This window comes from Tachypleus tridentatus, chromosome 2, assembly GCF_004210375.1.
Source record: "Tachypleus tridentatus isolate NWPU-2018 chromosome 2, ASM421037v1, whole genome shotgun sequence".
Lineage (NCBI taxonomy): Eukaryota > Metazoa > Arthropoda > Merostomata > Xiphosura > Limulidae > Tachypleus > Tachypleus tridentatus.
The window spans coordinates 118155897-118178674 of record NC_134826.1 but is presented as its reverse complement, the minus strand read 5'-3'; the positions used below and the strand labels follow the sequence as shown (position 1 = coordinate 118178674).

Sequence of the window (22778 nt, the reverse complement as noted above, 5' to 3'; positions counted from 1 at the left end):
TTGGGAAAGTGAGGATGTTAATGTAACCTGAATAACCATTTTTGGTGTTTTTCCAGTATTTATTGAGAAAAAAACAACAACAACATCAATTTCCTTTTTTCTTTTGTGTCAAGGTGATTTCATCTTTTTTTATGAGTTAAAAATTAGAAGCTTTAAATAAGTAGGATTTGAGTACATTATAATACAAGAATCAATGAAGCAGAAAGTAATGAATTAAAATCAGTGAGTAATTTAATTCTAAAATTGTTAGTTGATCAATTAGCAAGGAAATTAGAAAGTTTTATATTTTTGGATTAGATGTAGGTACTAATAACATTGGAATTTGCATTGCATTATTGCCTGCGAACTTCAACCTACAATTTGTGTCATGGTGAACATAACCTTTAGAAATGTTATAGAAATATAAACTAATTCCTTATAGTCACATGGACAAGACTTGCCTTAACTTTCTCCAAATAATTCCAAGGAAACTCTAATGGTAGTACACATTGCAGTATTATGATACTGTAATTAATTCATTGTAAGTTTTGTCTTCTGGTTAGGCAGCTGTAGACTTGTGGATATACTACTCTAAAATCTAGGATTTTATTCACATTATTGGATAGAGTGTATATAGCTTATTATGTAGCTTTAAATTAAGATAAGCAAGCCTTTACAAGTTTGACATTCTACACATCATACTCAGCTGTAGGATACTTGTTTCCAATCATTTGCTAAAAAAGACACTGTCTTGTTCAAACTAGGAAACATTAAATTGATAGGAGAATCAATTTTTTGTTGTGCTTCTGAATTAGAGGTGAACTGATATTCCATGAAAGGGTTTAGTATGAGTTTTGCTTGTAACACAAATTTCACAATGTGGTGTTGCAAATGGCTTTTTACTCCAGATAAAATTTATATAAGGATTATTCTAAATATTAGGTTGATGAAAGTTATTTTTTTTCACCACAGTTGTATCTTTTTAACTTACTTTTAAGGGAAAAATATACAATTTACTGTATCTATAATTTATATTATTATTTTTGTTAATAGAGAATAAATTTTTTAATGCTAGGAGACGACTAATATTGTTGGTTGATTATGCACACATTTAAACATGCACATACTAGATATTTTTGTGCTTGTGATATCACTTCAACTTATTGTTTTTATCTTTAGGTGTCATACATTGGCTTATGTACCTGGTCAAGGAAGACTCTATACTTTTGGCCTTGGAGGAAGTGGTCAACTAGGGTTAGGAACAACAACAAATTATTCCACACCTATGGTTGTACATGGCCCTTGGGTTAATCACTGTACAGATATAGCTGTGGTAACAAGTTCTTCGACTGTTCCTAATATTACATCCATACACCAAATTCTCAACAGTAAATTAAATCAATCACAGTCTGAGAAAAAAAGTAAAGACACATTAATGTTACATTCTAGAATATCTGAAAATAATTCAAATGGTACACTTGTATCAAGTGTACAGTCCACTTCATCTCAAGGAAAGAAAACAAAACACAGTTTTAGTGATGAATCTGTATTAGGTTGTAAAGGGACTGACCAAGTAGTGGAAATGGAATGGAGAGAGTCTGAATCTGGACAGATTGAGTTAAAGATGGAAGTAGAGGAAGGTATAACATTTTTTGTTTTTTTATTGAAAGTTGGAATAAGTTAATATCGTAGATAAATTGATAACCACAACATAAAACTATATAAATTACGTAACAGGTAACTTAAGGGATATTTCTGAATTTTAGACACTCAAAATTATATTACTCTGGAAATGTTTCCCTGTTTAAGTAAATTTTTTAGCAAAGAAATGTTATGTGGCAGACAACTTTCTGATTAAAAGAGTTGTTATATCAGGTTTGATAAGACATGCTTTATGAAAATTTTTAGCTGTGGCATAGCATCTAATGGCAGCTTTTGCTCAAACATGTTACTTTGTTTCAAGCTTCATTCAGCTGTAGTATACTTACAAAGTCATTTTTTTTTAAATTATTTACACATTTATTCACACTGATTCTTCACTTAAATGTAATCCCAGTTTATTATAGTTGCATTACTATTTATAATTTTGATTTTTGGCAGACTATTTTTGATTATGAAATCCAGAGTTCATGTTATCACTTCAGGGGTCACAATCCAACTAATGTTATGTCACAGTTCTCAAGTGCAGGTAACCTTACAGGTGATTAATCCACATTTATTTGCAGGAGATTTAACATTATTTGGTCAACCTCTATTTCCAAAATTTGACTCACACTTTCTCATAGACTTGGATTGCCTATTTCCATCTGATTTTGCTGCACTTTCCATGCCACTCCTGAGAATTTAGTTAGACTTACTGCAGTCATTTTGGATTTTGTTTCTCTGGTATTTAATGTTTTATCCCTTGCTCTTATTTCCTATGAACCTTGCTCTTCCTTACTACATGACCAATATTTGCATCCCTGTTTCATTTTTACTCCCACTCCAAATATTTGGTTACATGTTGACAAATTTGCCTCATAATTAATGATGGAATTAGCATGCCTTACCCTCCCATGGACTTTGGATCAGTTTGTTCTTGATATTATTATGCCTGACTGCCATTTTATGGACCAACAATTGTTAGGTTCTGTTTCACCTGTTTGGGAGACAGTCTCTGAATATCCTATAACTCTGACCCATGCTGAATTTCCTGTCTTTGCTTACCCTCACAACTTTTTTTACATATCGCTCTACTATCCATATCCTCTCTGAGTTGTTGGGAAGAAAGAATTTTAGAGCAGAAACAAAGTGGTAAAGTAGAACTGCATTTAAATTTAGGGAGTTAGTTTGCAAGGACATATGTTGCCCTCCTATTGGTGGAGGGATTTTACTGCATGTTATCATTATGAAGTAGTGCAACTCACAAAAGATTTTATGAGATTAATTGGGTGTTGCTTAAAGACCAGTGGCATGCATATCTGTAAGACAGATGCAGTGGGGAAAATAGTTTATTGTGTGAAGAGGCATTTATCAGAAATACTTTTTCAGGAAGGGAATATGTTAGCTTTTGTGAGAAAATTGAGAGAAGCTAGTAGGGCTGATTGTGGATTTGTGTAGGTGCAGAGTAGTTTTGAAAGATGAATATAATAAATTATTCTTCTCATAAAGTATTAGTATTAGGCCTATTATATTTTCACCACTTCATTTTTCTAATCAGTCTATTAGGATTTTTGAAACAAAAGAAGAATATATAATATTCCAACAATGCATTAGAAAAAAAAACAGTTGAAAGAAATAATTAATTGATAAAATGATAATTATTATTTGTTTATGTGTGTAGTTTAATTTGATAAGTTAAAACATTTTTATATGCATAAACATATTTTTTATTGTTGTTTTTCCTTGTGCCCATTAAAACAATCATTTAGTTGCCAGAAAGTGATGTAGTTATGGCATGGTTTCAGTATCACAATGTGTGTGGACTTAAAATGCTAGAAACTGGGTTTTGATACCTGTGGTTAGTAGAGCCCATTGCATAGCTTTATGCTTAACTTCAAACAAACAAGTCTTTATTTTTGCACAATGGCCTAGATAAAGAACTAATAATCTTATTTCTTATTGAAACCCTAATTACTACTGTTTAAAATTCATGAAGTACAAAAAATGTTTTGTTTATTATTCATTTTAAACTTGTTTATGTATTGAAAAAAAAATCTCAAACCCTTGTCATTAAGCATAACTCTCCACTTCAAGTACTTGAAATGCCTCCACAGTTTTTAGCAGAAGAGTGGAGTATGCTGAGTTTGTATTTTCAAATGTTCTTCTAATTTGGTGTAATGTGAAATGTAACAAATGAACTACAAAATATGTTCTTTGCACTCTTAAAAATAGACCTGTTAGACAGTTCCTTTGTCAGATTTTAGTAGTGAATGTACTAAAAGAATGATTTTAATAAATGTTTGACCTACTCAATACCTGTTTTTGTATGTTTAGTTTTATTACGGTAGTAAAGTAAAATCTTAAAGTTCACATTACCACTAAGGGCAGATATGTGTTTCTTGCTCAGAAATGCAACACTCAAGTTTCTGTATGTGTTTTCTTTTAGTCACAAAATTTGTTCGATAAAGTGTATTTGAAACAGGATGAAAATAACCTTTTTTTTTTTTTCTTAATGAAATTTTAACCAGAATAATTAACTTTTGTGCAAGTATAATATTGCCTGTGGCTAGCATCCTAAGGGTTAAGCATTAGGGACTGTAACATGAAAGGCAAATACATAGTTATGGTCATTGAATAAACATATTTATTTTAGATGAAAACTGAAGGTGGCTATATTTTTTTAACTGTAAACATAATATTAATGTATACTTATGTAAAAATCAGTGAAAATTGACACTCAAAACACATCTTACATGTAAATACTGTATAATGGTTATGAAAAATAAACTTCTTAAAGATGTTGAAGAATTATTTATATTTATATATATACACTAATATGTATCATGTTTGGCTGCACCTACTTCAGAGAACCACAAAAGACAAGACACTGTAGCTGTATCTGGAAAAGAAGACAGTTATGTGGATAAAAAAGAAGGAAAACATTTAAAAATTTACAAACTTGTTTGCGGTGGAGACCATACTTTTGTTTTGTGTACACCCTATGATGTAAGTAACCATTTTGTAAGGTTTTTGTTGTTAATAGGACCATGAAAGTTTATTTCCATAGTTTTTATTACACTAATAGCATTTAAGAATTAAGTTTCAAGAAGAGTCCCAAATTTGGTATTGGAAGTCCAAATTTGCAAGTACTTATCATATACTATTATTATTATTAAATTATGAACCACTATAATGGTTCATAATAGGGATCACCTAGAAAGTTTACAAAAACTCTATTACAACATACAGCCAAAAATCTTAAAGAGCAGACTAGTTCTTGAAATAACATTCAGAATCTTCTGTCTCAATGGTTAAGGCTGCTGAAATGTTGATAATTGCAAAAAAAAAAATCGATTTATGATGGTTAGAGAAAATTCAAAATTCATCTATTTCTTGTTCATGTTATTATTATTTCACAAAAGTACAGAAAAAAAAAAGTGTGAATGTTTTATTGAAACCTGGAAAAACCTACCAAAAACTTCTGTATGGGTCATGGGACTATTTCTTTGTCGATTCTTCAAGGAGGAGAGATTTTATCAGTTTTTTGTGGCTACCAGTCAAGTTTTTCTTCAAAACAATTCAAACACTGCAGAAATCTAGAATCCATTTAAACACCATTATACTAGTTGAAACCAATTTGTTTTATTAGAATAAACAGTGTGTATAGCTATAAAAGTTTTTTCAGCCTATGGATGGACAACAAGGCTTCCTTTCACATGTTTCTGAGCTTAATGCTGTTCAAAGGGCAGTATTTCAAGGTATAGAATTATTAAGGGGTAAAGTCATCATGTTTCATTCTGACAATTCTGCATTGGTGTGTTATGTTTCTTGTAAAATGGTTATTTGATACAGGTCTCTGTTTTTGAACCTTGGATCTTCTGTGGTTGGTTCACTCCTGTTATATCATTCTACTAGCTTGCTGAAGATGGTGGATCAATTGCATCAGGACTACCAATTTCTTCCAACAGTATGTATGCTTCATCAATAGGTTTTTTGGATTCGTTCTCAGTTTAGCACACCGTTGATTGATGCATTTGCCACTCATTGAAAAACTCAGCTACCAGAATTTTTGTCTCTGGTACCTCACACTTGGGCATTGGTAATAGAATCCTGTTTCACAAAACAGAAAGCTAACAAACAATCTTACAAAAAGAGACATTAATTCCATTAAAAGCCTAAAACAAGACAAAAACATAAAAATTCTAAAAGCAGATAAAGGAAATGCTATAGTCAAAATGAACACAAATGAATATATCCAAAAAATTAAGAACATCATATCAGACACGAACAAATTTAAACCAATGCACACAAATCCAAAACACACGAAATGCAACTAAACAAAATGCTACTAAAAATGAAAAAAGCCAACACAATTTCAAAAACACTTTATTCCTACCTACGCAAGACTGACTCATGCACACCACAAATATACGGCATCCCCAAACCTCATAAACCAGATTGTCCATTATGACCAATAATGTCCACATATGGATCATTTAATTACAATCTTGGTAAATACATAGCATGGGCATTCTCCAAATATGTAACATCAGCCAGCTCATTCATCAAAGACTCTTTTAATTTCAAGTCTAATCTAAATCAACTTAATCATAAAGCCTTAATGATCAGTTTCGATGTTATATCCCTCTTTACAGAAGTTCCAACCACTGAAGCTTACAAGATAGCCTTAGAACTCTATATTCGAGACCCTAACCCAACTATAGACATTCCAAGCAACCAATTAGCAACCCTCATAGAATTCACCACGATAAAGACAAACTTCATGTTCAATAACCACAACTATATACAAACAAATGGCCTAAGCATGGGCAACCCAGTATCACCAGTTCTAGCCAATATTTTTATGACACAAGTTGAAACACAAGCAATTAACACAGCATTACATCCACCACTATACTGGTACAGATATGTAGATGACACGGTTGCGGGATTCAGATCTACAGAACACACACTTAATTTTTTTAATCACAGTAACGTTATACATCCCAACATTAACTTCACATGTGAACAGGAAGAAAGCAATGAAATATCATTTCTGAACCTCAAAATTACAAGAACCGACACACAATTCAAAACAGAAATCCACTGAAAAATCATCCATACTGGACTATACATTCCTTGGGACTCAGCACATGAAACAAAACAAAAACTCAACATACTAAGAAACCAAATAAACACAACCATAAAACTATGCTCACCAGATAAAATTAACGATGAATTAGACAAAATAAAACAATACTTCATCAACATCAATAAGTTTCCTTCACAAACCGTAGAAAACATTATACGCACACACCTAGACAGAAAGCAAAATCAACCAACAAAAGTAAATATATCTCACGAATCAAAAAATCATGAAACCATATACTGCTGCATACCATATATTTCCGACATCAGCAGACAAATAACCAACATTTGGCAAAAACTTGTAACAAAATATGCATTCCAGTTAATACCAAATTTATTCAAAAACCAGGCACAAAACTGAGATCTATACTTTGTAAAAACTACACTGACAAACACCACACCAACATTATTTATAAAATACAATGTGATAACTGCCACGACTTCTATATTGGAGAAACAATTAGAAAAATGGAAATCAGATTTAAAGAACATAAAAAGTCACATTCACATGTTTTTGAACACTGCAAGTCAAATAAACACAACATAACCATAGAAAATACTCAAATACTAAATAAAGAAACAAACATAAACAAACGCAAAACTAAAGAAGCCTTACTTATACAACAACTTAAGCCCAAAATAAACCAATATTAAGGAACGCCTTTATACCTATATTAAATATAATAAAATAAAATTATATATTCAAACATCTAACATCGCCCTTTACATTTCGACACTCAGTTACACAATTCCTTTCAAACATGTGGTCAGCTTCCGGTCAGTTACCTCTTTCTTTCTTTGTGAACCTGGTGATGACCGAAAAAGGTCGAAACGTTGTTCGCTCTTCTATGTAAAATATTTTCTCAACCCAAACGAGCTGTTTTTGCATATATATTCTGGATTGGACTTATATACCTACCCACTAATTCTTTTGTCACCCAAAGCCCTTGCAATGATTTGTTTAACCCCTTCTCAGGTTCTTTTTGTAGCATCAAATTAACCGACTCAACCCTGGTTTCCACTTCTGCAGTCCTTCAAGAGTGCCAATTTCTCACATTGCCTCTTTGGCCATTTCTGTTGAGGCAGTCACAGTCTGAAACCTTGCACCCGACTATCCCAAAACTAAAGCTTTATGTGTAAAAGTTAAGGTCTCTTGCGTGGCATTGGAGCTTAACTATTAAGGTGGCTATGTACTTGCCTCAATCTGTGTGTCATCCAGCAATAGGCATATATCAACTGAAATGACATATGTATCGACAATGGTGTATTGCAAGGAGATTGAACTCACTTTGTGCAGACATATCAACCACAGCTTAGTGTTTGACCTGGCTCTTTGACAAGGGTTTTGCTTTTTCCACAGTTGGTCTTTGCAGATGCATTCTTTACCGATATTGCCCTTGCTGAACCCTCCACCTTCTTAGTGTGGAATTCTAGCTGTAGTGTGAGAGGAGATAACTATGTGTCGGAAGGTAGCATTATCATAAATCAAAAATATATTTCAAATAATACTTTCCATGGCTGACATTTTTCTATTCTTCATCTCCACTAAGAGTTGGTGTCGGAGACTGTATATTTTGTCAGTCTGTAACAAATGACAGTATTATTTGAATGAGGTGCTTATATACAGAATCCAGATAGAGGATTCTTTGACATAGGTGGAGAGTGTCACAAGACAGATATTGGCAAGAGCAGTGAAGTTGGGAATAAAAGACTGGAGCAAGCTAGAAAAAGTCAGACCAATGTTTAAATGGACAAAGGAAAAGAAACCCTAGCAGTCAAGTTATAGCTGTACTCTAAGAAGTGGTATTATTGAAAATAATAACTTCTGGAAGAAAGTAGCTGAACAATTCTGTTGTGATTGTGCCATAGTTATTGTGCAGGAACCTGTCATTGGATGGATTGCTCTTTGTTTATTATTCATAAGATTTTGAGTGATTGTGAAAATATTCTTAAATGAAGACAAATTACATGATCCACCTTTTAGAACTTGTTTGAGAGCATATCTTGCAGAATGGTTGCAGTTAAGGTTGGTGCAGTTTAACATTGATCACTGACATTCTTTGTATGACCACATTAATAAGATAATTGATGTGTTTAGTTTACATATCTATGAAAGAAACATTAAAGACATGTTTTCTATTTCCAGATACTGGTGATTTCAAACCTATCAATAACCTGAAATAAGGTTACCCTTAATTAGCTTTAACATTTAGACTGAAGCTTAATGTATAGGTGTGTACATGTGTAATCCTCGTATTATGTAATAGCCAATAGATGTAAGGAATAATATTTCTACAAAATAATTTTTTATGCTTCTAAAATAGTACCTTTTGCCAACATTGCAAAAGTGTCTTTCTTGTACATATTTATTTTTATTTTTATTATTGTATAAGTGACTTTTATCATATGGGACACCCATATTTTGTCTTTGCTTTCATTAGGCACTTGTATATCCTAGAGATTTTCGTGTACGCCAACCAGAAACTCGTATAATGTCAGTAGACAACAAAGTATTGGAAGAAGTTGCCAGAATCTCACCAGACCAACCAGTTTCACAAGAATTAATGAAGTCAGAAATGCTTATTTTTTTTCTTGCATAACAATTAGAATAAAGTTAAGAACTTGACTAAACTGAGCTATGTATCAAGGAAAAACAGTTCAGAAAAACTTTGTTTAAAATTCATGTGTGAATGATCTAGGCTTCGGTATTAATTATTAAGTGTCAATATAAACAGTAGTCAATTTTTAATATACAAGTTTAGTTTTAATACACTTGTTATCCCTTTGTCTATCTAATCTGTTATCATTGTTTCCACAGTCTCAAAACTTATTTTTTGGTGTATTGAACAGTAGGAAACAGCATAAATAAAATGTTGTGTATTGCTACATCCAGAATTATCTAGTTTTAAAAGTTAATGTAATGTATCAAGTAATATTTGTTGCATTTAGTAAATTAATGTGAGTTGTTTTTCATTAAATATTTTTTTATAAATCAAATTGACATATCATTGACGATGAGAAAACCCACTTGTAGAGAAAAGTATATATGTAAAAATGGCTGGTTTGGGTTGAGAAAATTTTTTTATGTAGAGGAGTGAACAATGTTTCGACCTTCTTCAGTCATTGTCATGAACCTGACAAATTGAGATATGTAATTATAATATAAGGCAGTATTTTAGGGAATAGTGAGTATAGATCATTCAAATGTGTAAACATTTTTATTTGCTTTAAATAATGAACTATGTACTTTTGATGAGTTATTATTTACAGTTTGTGTATTGTAAGGATTTTAAAGTTTGGCTTACAGTTTGATATACATGCAGGGTTTTGAGAGGTGTTTGTGAGCACATTATTAAATATGATATTGGTTCTCTTTAATGGATTAATAATTTTAACTTAAGTAATTTGATGGACTGGGTTTATGGTTTCTTCTTTTAGCTACTTGGAAACTGTGTTTGGCTCAAGCGCATGTCTCAGTGGTTCTTATTTGAAGTCAGTTGATGCTCACTATGACTGTGGAAATGAAAACCATGGTATAGATCTAAATGCTGCATATTATGGCTTTCTATGTATCAGGCAATCTCAGCATGAAGTTATTGCAGAATTGGTGAGAATTTCTTTTTTTATCTCTTACAGATAAGAAACAGACTTTTGAATCAGTTTATGAAACACATTGTATGAAAGAAGTGTTAAATATGTAGAAACATTATTTCCTGATATGCTGGTAGCATTTATGGATGTTGAATATATGAGCTGTATAAAGCAAGAAGAAGAGATAAATGTTTTCATCCTAGCTTCACATTCCTAACCTTGAACTGTTATTTTGAATTTACATCTTGTTTTGACATGAATTGTGCTGGTATTTGATGTAATCACCATATAGCAATAACCCTTCAAAATAGGAAGGCTTCATATCCTCTATAAGCATTATATCTCCATAACACTTGTGCTTAAAGTTAACTTCATTCTTAAACTTAGCATTGTCATTAGCAAACATGTTTAATTATATCTTCAGTTTTTAAAGATTTTGCATAACATTTCTGAGTGATTTGATTTTGGAATCTCTAATATCATAGTCCCTATCTTTCTATTAGAGTATGCATATTTTTCATTTGTGACTTTAGTGAGTTTTGTAATTCTATTTCTCACTTTGTTCACTTCTGAAGAGAGGTAAACTACAATCTTTGTTAGGGATATTTTTCACATTGCTTTTAAACTCTGCTAAAGGAAATTATTCTACACTCTTGACTGTACTTGAGACAATTTTGCATGTCATCTGTTTTTTATATGGTTTTATATATTGGTTGGTATTTCCTGTTTTACCCTGTGCTAAAACGTTTTCAAGGAGCACCAGATTTATGTAAGATATTTAACTTTAGTTGGTAATGATATTATTGTTTACTCTAAAATTATGATTTAAAAAGAAATTACAAATTACTGCTAGTTATTAATAATATTTATAAAAGCAGATACTCAGAGTGTAACTATATTACCTCATTGAAATTGGTTAACATGATTGTTTTAGTTTTTGAGTTATAATAAAAAACAGAAAGTAGAAGAACAAGGAATTCAAAACTTTTGCTATAATATTTATAGACATTTACAGAACTTGTTAATCAGTCATATATAGATATTATTGTAAAAGGAAACACTTTTTTGTACTGTAAAGTTACGTTGACCCATTGAGAAGATACAAAACACCATTTTGATGAACAATCCAAGCCATACATACGTTGATATATTGCCTGCCTCATATATAAGATGCACACCCATATGTACATACATATAAGTAATACACACAGACAGATCTATGTGTGTGTGTGTATATATATATATATATATATATATATATATATATTTTATATATATTTGTTATGGTGGTTGCTTCTAGAGAGAACAAAATAAGTTTGGTTTTGTTATTATACTGTGGAATGTTGTGTTTCTTCTAAATAAATACATTCATCTCAAAGTAAACTTGTTACTCAGTGAAATAGAGTAGTTTTTATTGGTGGGAAGAGAGAGTTTGCTTCTAAAATCTAAAGTACTGGTATGTCCTGGACAAATGAGCAAAATAAAAACAAAACAAAGTAGAGTTGATTGAAAAGCTTTTTAGATAAGTTAAAAAATATTGAAGTAACCTTCTAGTTTTCATAATCATGAGTAAGGGCCTTAAAAGTGAAAAATAAATGGTAAATTATGTTACGGATTGATCAGAATTTTTGTATTATCAGGTTTATAAACAGTGAAAATAAAGGATTTACAGAACACGGGTTTGGTTAGCTTGACCAACCACATGTATTTTTATTTGTTTAGTCTTTATAAATTTAATACTTCAAACTTCCAATATGGTGGGTACTTCTAACTTTCAGTCTAGTGTGTATATCTTCACAGAATTTGGCAGTCTTTCAGTTAACACAAGTTTTTAACATAAAAAAATGTCATATTTTTTAGTGAATGATTTTTAGTAAATAAAATAAATATTTGTTCATGAATATATTGAGTATATGTTTTGAATAGTTTGTGTGCAAAGTATTTTCTTTTATTAAGATTAAAAATACTTTTCAGCATCTCAAAAATCTCAGATTTTCTTTCTGTAATCCCTAAAACTCCCCAAATACATTTCAACTGTTTTTTACCAGGAAATTTTTATATTTTATCTGTTATTTTTTCTGTCTATATACATAACCTGTCACTTTGAACAATCTCATAACCACAAAAAAAATAAAAAATCAATCCATGTAAATTATCCTTTTATTCTTTCTAGAATAACTTTATATTGTAACATGAAACTACATTATTTTATCATAAGTAGCTTTAAACTCTGAATACACTGCACAACAATTTTTTTGAAAAGTTTTGCTTCCTGAAAAGTTTTTGCAGATTGTAACAGATACCTGGTGGGTATGCACAAATACAGTTTTGGTTTTGCTTCATCACGTAGGAACTCTGAGAAATAGACAGTTAACTGTTTACTGGCAATAATGTATTTAATTATGTTTATGTTTCTAATATGCTATTAAGTTCAACATAATTAAAAGTGTTTTGCTCCTGATTTTTGTTTGTATCCAATGCCCGGTGCATCATGTTGCAGTGTCCAACAGTAGTCAGCAAGCATTGACGGATTCCAGTTGCCCTGATATCATTTTTCCATTTGTAGCAATGTTCTGACAAAACTGAAGATTTCAATGAAACGGTACATGATGGGCAAATTTGCATGTGATTTTCATGATCAGCAGCCAAAAATCTATAAGGAACACCCAACAGTGTTCAAGAAGCAAAAATTTTGTTGTGCAGTAATATTGTACATCTATTTATAATTAAATTTTATAATTCTATTACCCTTTATGAAACATTTTTTTATATTATTATTTATTTTACCTACTCTAATTTTAACTAACTTAAAAAGATCCCTATTTTTTACATTTTATTTATTTTTACATTTAAATAAACATGTTTAATGTTTTACTCTTTCAATGGTTGGAGTTAAAAACTAGAGAAAACAAGATGGTTAGAGAAAATATGTTTGTGATACTGCAGGAAATTCAGGTTTTTCTTTTAATCCTTCATTGTAGAATTAGGAACCAATAATGTATATATTTTTAAAATATGGATTGTTAGCTAAGCATGTTTACTAATTGGTATAATGTAAACAGAAAGTAGTTTAATAAAATTGTAAATATAAGACACTAAAACTTTCTGTAATATGTAGTAAAGGATAAATGAATTGTCTGTGCTGACTCAGTTTTTTTTTTAAGTCCTTGAGGTGTTTGACAGGTGCACGTCACCTTTGTTATGAAGGTTTCACAAGATTATGTGAAACAATGTACATTTGTTTACTTCATTTAATTTGTTTTTAATGATCTACAGATTGGTAGCTGTCTTCAAAGAGATCTTCTTCCAAGTCTGCCAGTGCAGCCTATCGATGTGGAGGCCATGAGAGTCTACCTCATATTGCCCATGTGCCACCTCTTTTGCAACCCAAAACAGTACCTTAGTACAATCATTGCTCCATTTATCCAGAGCTTACTGAAGCTGCCTGAAATGTTTGCAAGTGTACTTGGTAAAAAGAGAATTTGTTTTAAATAATTCATTGTTATTTTGTGTTGTTTGCAAAGAATGAAAAAAATGTTAAAACTTGTATTTCTGTACAGTGCTAAACAGTATGTTTAGAATTTTTCTCCCAAATCCCAAAGCATATGTTTATGTTTGCTAAAAGAGTATCATCTCTTGAGAATATAAATTTCAAGGTATAGTTTTCTATCTCTGATTATATTAGAACAGCAGTTGGTTCTCTCCATTTTATAATCATAGCATGCAACATGAACAACAAGTAATGAAATTAATTTAAAATAGCTACAGGGTAAGTTTAAATACCATTGATAGAACAGAATGTAAACTATATGTATTCATCTAGTACTAATAAAGTTGTGTGAGAAAGTGATTAGATTTAACTCCTTTGAAGAATGACAAAATAATGTAGTGAGAAGCTTATAAATCTTAGGAACAAACTGCAGATGTGGAAATGTTTTATATAGTGTTTAGTTTTTTAATTTTTGAAAACGTTTTTATATTAAATTATATTTATTTTAAAGTAGCAGAGGTTTTCTTTTACAGTAATTCAAGTATGCCTAGTTCAGTTTAGAGAGTATGGCAGTTAACAACAAAATTTTCAGCGACCCCTATCTTTATTTATTAAATACTATGATTATGAGGTTCAAACAATGTACATAAGGAAAATAACTTATTGTTTCTTGAAAATAAATCATTCTTTAGACATAAATTGATATTGACAAAGAACATTGGTAGCAAAACATGTTATTACCTAGTCTAACTTGATGCCATTGTTACAGGTTAGGTCATAAGTTACTGATGAATGTTTATGAAAGTTTTTTCTGTGTCATTAATCACTTATAGTGAAAAGTAGTGACTAGCGCAACTGACAAAATAAATTATCAAGAGAAATGTGTTACTGAATATCAGTTAAGTTGAATCTTTGTTTTTCCACATTCTGTTTCAATATTATTTTTGAAATTTGACAGTGTAAAAAAAAAGTATAGAAAAAGTATATACAATTCTGTGACTCTTTGATTCAGAGTTATATTATTTTTAGTAAATGTCTAGCAAAGTTAGTTAAAGGGGTTCAGTAATTCCACTGTATAAAGGGAAAAATTATGTAATGATAATAACACCCTGTTTGACTCCTGGTCTGGAAAAGGTTAACAGTTGTTGTCAATTATGAAAGTTTATTCTACTAAGTTTGGTAATTTCAGTATTTCAAAGCATGAAAAAAAAGAAAAATTTAGGCATATCTCTTGCTGCTTTTCTTGTATTATAACAAATAGGAGCTCCAATATTTTCCAGAGTTTCTAAAGATCTTGAATTGTTTAGCTGAACTTACTGTTTTTGTTTTATTGGCTTGAAAAAGAACACTGTTTTTCTATCTTTATCAAAAACTACAACACGTTTTATTTTCTTTTTTTTTAAATAACAATGTGTATTTATTAACTTCTTTCTCCCCAGCAGCACAGTGGTATGTCTTCGAACTTGCAACACTAGAAATCGGGTTTCTGTTTTGTTGCCCTTTCCCTCTTAGCAATTCTTAAATTAGTGATGGCTAAGTCTGCCATAGCTGTTTAATCATAAGATGCTGCTTAGGTTGAAGTTGACAATAAGTAATTAATTAAAAACATAAATTTTCACTCTTCATATTAAATCTTGCATTGAAATAGTTCATTAAAATATTTTAAAATTTGTTATTTTACTGTAAAATTGTTTATCACTCATAAAATAAAATTCACAGTAGAATTCTGTTTTGGTAAAAAAATTGGATTGGACAAAAGCACTCTATGACCCAAATGGTATATTGTACTTTTATTTAGATAAGTGGTGGGCTCAATTGGAAGTTAGACAATTTAAGAAGTTGGTGCAGGTAAGGATGTTAGTGAATAAATGCTATTACTATTTTATTTACATAGAATTCTTGCCATTTCATGTGCAGATGACCTGTTTATAATTTTAAAAAAATTCTAAAAATTGTTTTTACTATGTAAGTAGATAAGAATTATTCATTATTATAAAGACATTTTGAATTTTAAAATAATTGTAAAAATCATACTATCAGTTTGAATATTTTTTTATTGAAAGTATAAAAAATATTAACTTTTGAATTTATAAATGTTCAAAATATAAGTGAAATTGTTTGAACACTTATGATTTTACAGTTTAAGTGTCTTAAATGTGTAAACCATAAATAGAAATGGTGGTATAGTTTAGGTAAATATGGATAATAAGCAACTAGCAAGTGTATATCTCTATATAAACTTTATGCTGTGTTGATAACTATGAACTACATAATTAAAGTTAGTAAAATGGTACAAATTAAATTGTTAAAAATGCAAAGTTTTTTTTTTTTTTTTGCAGAAAAGGATCTTTTGAAATAAATGCTTAATAAACATTTAATTTTCAGACTATGTATGAAATAATTTATGGTTTTGAAGAAGATCACGTATTGATAGCTTCACAATTTTGTATCCATTTTTTAACTATTAAATATCTGAAATGGCATTTACCTTGCTGTATATACAGTTGTATTTATTTTCTTTTATCAAAATTGTGGTCAAAGCCGATAACTGTTTAAAAATTATTAAGAACCAAAGCTTAGGTTTTGGTGAATCATTTGAAATAAGAGAAAAATTTTGAATATATAAATTAACAAAATAAATTTGGTGTTTGATTATTTCTATGTTGTTAAGCGCAAAGTTCCACAGTGGGCTGTCAAAACCTACTTTTTAGCATTATAAACCCCAAGACTTCCTGCTGAGCCATTGGGGTTTGGTGTTAAGAATTTATCAAAATAGGTAAATGTGTAGATCAAAATTAAATTAGTTTGTAAAGATAGTTATAAGTTTGTAACAAATCTGCTAAATAAATTGGTAGAAATGTTTAATATTGTAATTTAGTACACTCACTAAAATTAAGCACATAATTTTTATTTATTGAGCTTAATAGGTGTATATTCCTGGTTTTTAACTATAATCTAAATTGCACAGAATGACTGGCTCTTTATTTCATTATTTTAATTTCATTATATTATATTATATTTAATTTCAAGTTACATGTATATCAGAATTCTGGATATTTTTCAGTGTAAGAGTTGTATAGAAAGAGACTGTTAAATATTTAACTACACTTTAACTACACAGTAATTCAACATTTGTTTTATTTTGATTTTATGATGCAGTATTTTATTTATGCAATGTAAAATTTATTTCAAAATAGTTACGTTGCTTTCTGTTGGTTAACCAGAGTATTCTGGTAATAAGTTATGAAAAATATTTCATTTAAACATCTTATCATAGGTGGTTGGTTACAATATGGAAGGTTATATTAAACAGTAAAAATAAAGTATCTCTTTTTACATTTATAGTTAACTAATGTAACTTGATAAAAAATAGTTAAAATAGTTTTCTCTAGCATGTGGAATTAAAAAAACAAAACAAATGGACTTAATTGAATTGGCTGAGTCTGTGATTCTAAATTGACTTTTATAGATTACATACTACTTTCTGTTGTAGTACTTACTATCTTCACAAAATTAGCTATTCTTGTTTGGTGCTGCAAACTTTATTACTAACTCATGCCACAAGCCTCCCAACATACCTCTCATGCAAATCGTCATGCGTCACTTGTTAACCAATATGAGCATGACATGCTCACATGATGTATGCGTCTCCTACCATAGTTTCTTACCTAACCTTCATGCCCATCAGTGGCACAGCAGTATGTCTGTGAACTTACAACATTGGAAACTGAGTTTTGATACTCATGATGGGCAGAGTACAGATAGCCCTTTGTGTAGCTTTGTGTTTAACTACAAACAAACATAACCTTCACTTCTTGTTTTGCTGCATTTGTGAGCAGACAACTCTCTTTAGTTCCATTTTGGGCCTGAAGTAGCTTCCCTTTGTTTTGTTTCCACTTTATTTTGTCTAATTTCACTTTTATTTTGAAAGGTTTCTTTATCCTTGTTTTGCCACCAGATCTTTTGCTTGTTTGTCAGAATTGAAACATGCATTCCAAAGTTCATGTTGCTACTTCGAATCTGTCTGTTTTGTAGTCCTGACCCATTGGAGGACTTATCAACCTTTGTTTGCTAGGAGTTTGAGCATTCTATGGATGTCTTTTGTTTTTCATCTATGCCTTTTGTATTATATTTGAACTTTGTTTGTGTCTGAGGGCTGTTTCTCAAGTGTATGATGTTTTGTCAATTGCTCTTTAAAGTTTAATTTTACAATCCTTGTCTTTCCATGAAAAAACAGAATGATCCTCTGTTTCTTGATTTTTCAGGTTAATGCTTTACACTTTGTTCATTGGGGAAACTGGATTAGTTACCCATGGGCTTCAGATCAATCCAGGTTTTCTTGTTGTTGGATGGACTGTTCTCAACAGGCCCACATATATTTATTAAGTTGATTTTGCCAGTTTGCAAGATGTTTCCAAATTCTTGTTTAGCTCTCTAGGGCACTTCCTTCCCATCTTTAATTTCTCGTGCTGATTATTGCAGTTCCTCTAATTTATCTTTCTCTTGTTAGAGATTCATCTAAGGATTCCAGAAGGGTTTCTTGAGGGCATCTTTTCTATCGTTACTTTCTTGTTTGCTACCTTTTAGTTTTGACTCTACAACCATGTTTTTTTTTTTAAATACATTTTGGGTCTTTATTTCGTGGACCCTTTCTCTAGGCTCCTATTCTAGGAGTCCTACATATGCTCCATTTTTGCTATGCTTCACATTTCACATGCTTCGAGATCCTATGGTGTCTAGGGTCCATTCAGTCCAACAATTTTCAACTCTTTATTTTCCAGTGCTACATTTTTTTCAGTCTTCACCATATGTGTGCTACCATTTTTTGTCTAACAGACTTTCCTTTCTATGTCCTTGCATTTGTTTCTTCCAACTGTGCCATAGTTCATCATTTTTTCCAATGATATTAGACACACCAACATTGGCTGCCTAGTGGGAGCTCACCTGTTGACTTTGTTCATCAGTGCAGCCCTCATATATTTTATTGGTGTCTTGGGCTCTTGTTGTACAGTTTCTTTATCTATTCTATCCATTTTTACTCCTGAGTCCAACAAAGCTGCTTCTTTCTTCCTCCTTAGGATACTTGGTCATGCCAGCAACATTATTTGTTGGAGGGCTTACTCTCACCTGTTTGTATTTCTCAAATAGACTGGGAACTAGGACCTCTTACCCTCCCTTTGGTGGGCCTTTGCTAAGGGTCTTTAGATGACTTCAAATGTCACCTTCAATGTTTATCTCTATATTCCATGCCAGACCATTCTTGTCCTTCAGTTTGTACGTCATGGGATGGTGTACGGATTTTGCATCCTTCCCTTCAGGCTGACTTTGGCACCTTCTGTCTTTATCAGTTAGTGTGGCTCTTCACTCTGAAACTTTGTGACCTTGACTTGCACTTTCCCTTTTCTCAGGGCAACTGGCTTCTTGCTCTTCTAAGCAAGTGTTGGCCTGCCCCTACTCTTTAGCTTCTTATAGATGGTTCTCAGATGGGCAGGTTTTTGACCAAGTTAAGCCTTTCTGTTCATCCTTTTCAGTCTTACTCACCCTTCCAAGACTGGCACAGCCTTCTTCTTTTTGCTTTATTTTGTGGTATGGGTCATTTGGTACACCTTGTCTGCTTCCTTTCTTTCTCCTTCAGTGGTTGTATTGCAGGTTCTTTTAATGGGTTCTCTGTGGCTGGTGGAATCTTGCTTGGAATCTTTTGGATTCTTCCATACCCCTTCTTTACTACCATATTGACTATTTCTTTTGGTAGTTAGTCCAGGTTTATACTGCTGCAGATAGATTTTACCCTATTCTTGGATAGGTCCTTCATGGCTGGGGTGCATGTGTTGACCACAGTCTGGCTTCGGGCTGTTTGTCTGAAGTTGTACATTCTTTTCTCTTCTCACCTTACTTGCTGTTCACTGGCCTTGGGATCTTTATTTCCTACTTTTAGAGCTTGTTTGGTCATTTTTCAGTCTGATCACTTCAAATTTGTGGGTCATATTTCCATAGATAATCTAGTTGGGATCTCTGCGTTTTTCCACTTGAATCTATTGGGCCTACAATAGCTAGGTTAGTTTGTTGTATACGAGGTGCTTTCAGACTTTTGGCAGATTGTTCCCCCAACTGGAATAGGTTTACATGACAGTAAGCATGACAGTGGCCCCTTCATTTCTTGTTTACACTGACTTAGCATTTGATGGTTTGTCACTCGTGTTGGTACATTTACTTCTACCTTTTTTTACCAGTTCCCTATTATTGGATTTCGACCAAAGCCATGTAAAGGCAGCAATAGCCAAACACATTCACATTCTTTTATAATCCTCTCTTAGTACTTCATAAGTTTGTCTCCCTCTTTCTTAACATTCTATTCTTGATTCTTTGGTTTGCTCATTCTTGGCTTGCTCATCCATGATATTCACTTCCTGCATTTTCAGTTGTTTCTCACCTATGTTTGCTTCACTTGCCTAGTGTTTGTTATTTTACTATTCCCTTCAAGAGTTTGTATTCCCTTCCCTCATTTGTGGATGATATTGGCTTCGTATTTGCTATGCTGTCCCTTTTACACTGTATCACAGTTCATGTCCTCTTTTGTATTCAGTTAAATCCTTCATTGTCTTCAGCTACTTATGAGATTAACTTTTTAAATTTTTTTTCTCTTCTTTTAACTTTGTCAAGATCTGTATGGGCATTTATTCCAGTATGTGTTACTAGATGGTACATTGTGCACACAATTTCCTTTAATAGTTTTCACTTCTAGCTGATTATTCCCTTGGAACCATCTTTCTCTGTTTACCCTTTTCAGTTGGGTTCATTGTTTTATCCATTGGTTTATTCTTCATGTCACCTTCCCATCTTTTGTTTTTCCTATTTTACCTCACTTTCCATCTGCCTCATCACTTTTCTCTCTTGCTCTCCTCTAGGTTAACCTTAGAGGTGATTCTGTGTTTGAACGTTATCCACCATGCTGATGTTCATCTCCCATTATCTTCCTTATGTCACAGTTTCTATATCCTCGGGGTATTGTCCACTGCTAGTGGCTGTACTTCACATTTTGGCATGGATATTGGGTAAGTCTTTCTTAATGCATATTTTTTCTTACAAGGGACTTTGCATTCATCTCTTGAATTCTGCTCTGTGGCAAGTAGTGCTTGACCAGGCATTCTTTAACTATTAAATCTGCACTATAAACCATGTTCACTATGTGCTGTCATTCATGGCTCTACTCAGTCATCATAGAGATGGGGTGTTTCACAAGATCGCTTGTAGTTGAATAACCTCATGATACTTGCTTTATAAGTATGTTTGTTCCAGACTGTATCACGCATGGAAAACATAGATAATGCACATAGAGATTGCTGTCCATTCCTATCATACCATGAGTGAAGAACTCGGTTATGGTCTGCTTTTCAAAATAGGTTTTCATAGTGATCCAGTGTGCAATTGGAGTTCTTGCCAATTTCCAGTTCCAGACTGTTGATGAGAGGTGGATGATTGAGGTTCCTTTTTGGATGTATTCTACATAGATGGTTATAACCATTCAGTTTAGAGTAAGGCAGTGGTGTTATACTAGTTTAAAGAAAACAATAAAATAGGTGTGGTCTCCACTGGTGTTGCATGTACAGATTGGGATGTTGGTTCCCCACAGAGAGGAGGTTTTGGATTGATTGAACCAATTCTCACCTTTCCCCTCGGTGTGGATTCCTGTACATGATGAGGGGACCTCCCAGGGAAGGTTCTGTTCTTTCAGTTTACCTCCTCTGGGATCTAAACATCCACCCATGTATTTGCCGTGTGTGGCGACCTGTGAAGGGGAGGAGAGGATCCTGGTGGTTGAGGGGTCCAACCCTAACACACCACTTTGGCCTTAAATTCCTGTAGACGGGCAGCCTTTGAGTGGTCCCCCTTGGGTCAATCGGCTGGTCCACTTGGGCTAGAGTCAATCAAGTACCAGTGTTGGAAGTTCTCAACGGGTGTTGTGGACATTGTGTCTGATTCTAGTGCTTGGGTAGTGCTCACGAAACCCTGGCATTGCTGCAATGTCCTTGCATGACCTTGTAGTGCGTCCCCTCATAGGGCTCCATGGTGGGTGGGGTCAGTGGGTATCGAAATTTTCCTTTTTTTCCTATGGATCCTCCAACAAAAAAATTTAAATAAAATAGTGAAAAAACAGTCAATAGGTAAACGACCACGTCTTGAAGACTCTGAGCAGCAATTTTCAACATCTGTAACACCTTTACTCCATTTTCTTATATTACATTCTCTTTCAGAAAAACCTTCAGGGTAAATGTCCCCCTTTTTTATTTAGAAAGGACTAGAAGAACTTGCTGGCTCTCCAAAGTCAGTAAAGAAGCTTTGATCTGGAGACATATTGGTTGAAACATCCACATCCCAACACAGTGAACTTCTCTTGAATTCAAAGGCAATTGGGGATGTACCTATTGAGGTTACCCCTCATACTACATTGAATTCATCATGAGGAGTTATTGTTGAGAGGGATTTGAAGAATCCCTGAGTCAGAGATACTTGCTGGTCTCTCCACTCAAGGAGTTTCTGCAGTGAGGTGCATCTCCATTCACAAAGACGGAGTTACACTGCCGACAAATATCCTCGTTTTGACATTTACATCACCACATGCACCTGCCACCATCTAGGCAGGTTATGTAATTTGCAGGCTATGGCCGTACATTCCAAACCCTCTTCGATGTTTCCAGTGTCAGATGTTCAGCCACTCAAAGACGTCCTGTCATGGTTCCCTGACATGTGCTTTGGATGAATTGCGTCTGTCCTTGGATAACATTGCAGAACCCACTGGTCAGCACATCCCCCCATGTCTTATTACAGCCCCCAAATGTGATCTTTCTTTAAGTCATCTGACGGCACTATTTTAAACATGTTTTTTCTCAGGGTTTATCTGTCACATTGGACAGTGTTATTGGTGAAGATT

General features: G+C 32.6%; 1 protein-coding gene across 6 annotated transcripts in view; it reads left to right on the top strand.

The window, feature by feature from the left end:
• Positions 1-22778, top strand: part of Herc4 (HECT and RLD domain containing E3 ubiquitin ligase 4) — a 116158-nt gene that overhangs the window by 42696 nt on the left and 50684 nt on the right. For all 6 annotated transcript variants that reach the window (XM_076490487.1, XM_076490485.1, XM_076490489.1 and 3 more), the window contains 6 exons: positions 1159-1619; positions 4487-4626; positions 9210-9337; positions 10207-10375; positions 13636-13828; positions 15648-15697. In XM_076490487.1, coding sequence (XP_076346602.1) covers positions 1159-1619; positions 4487-4626; positions 9210-9337; positions 10207-10375; positions 13636-13828; positions 15648-15697 — 1141 coding nt within the window. The remainder of the gene's footprint in view (positions 1-1158; positions 1620-4486; positions 4627-9209; positions 9338-10206; positions 10376-13635; positions 13829-15647; positions 15698-22778) is intronic.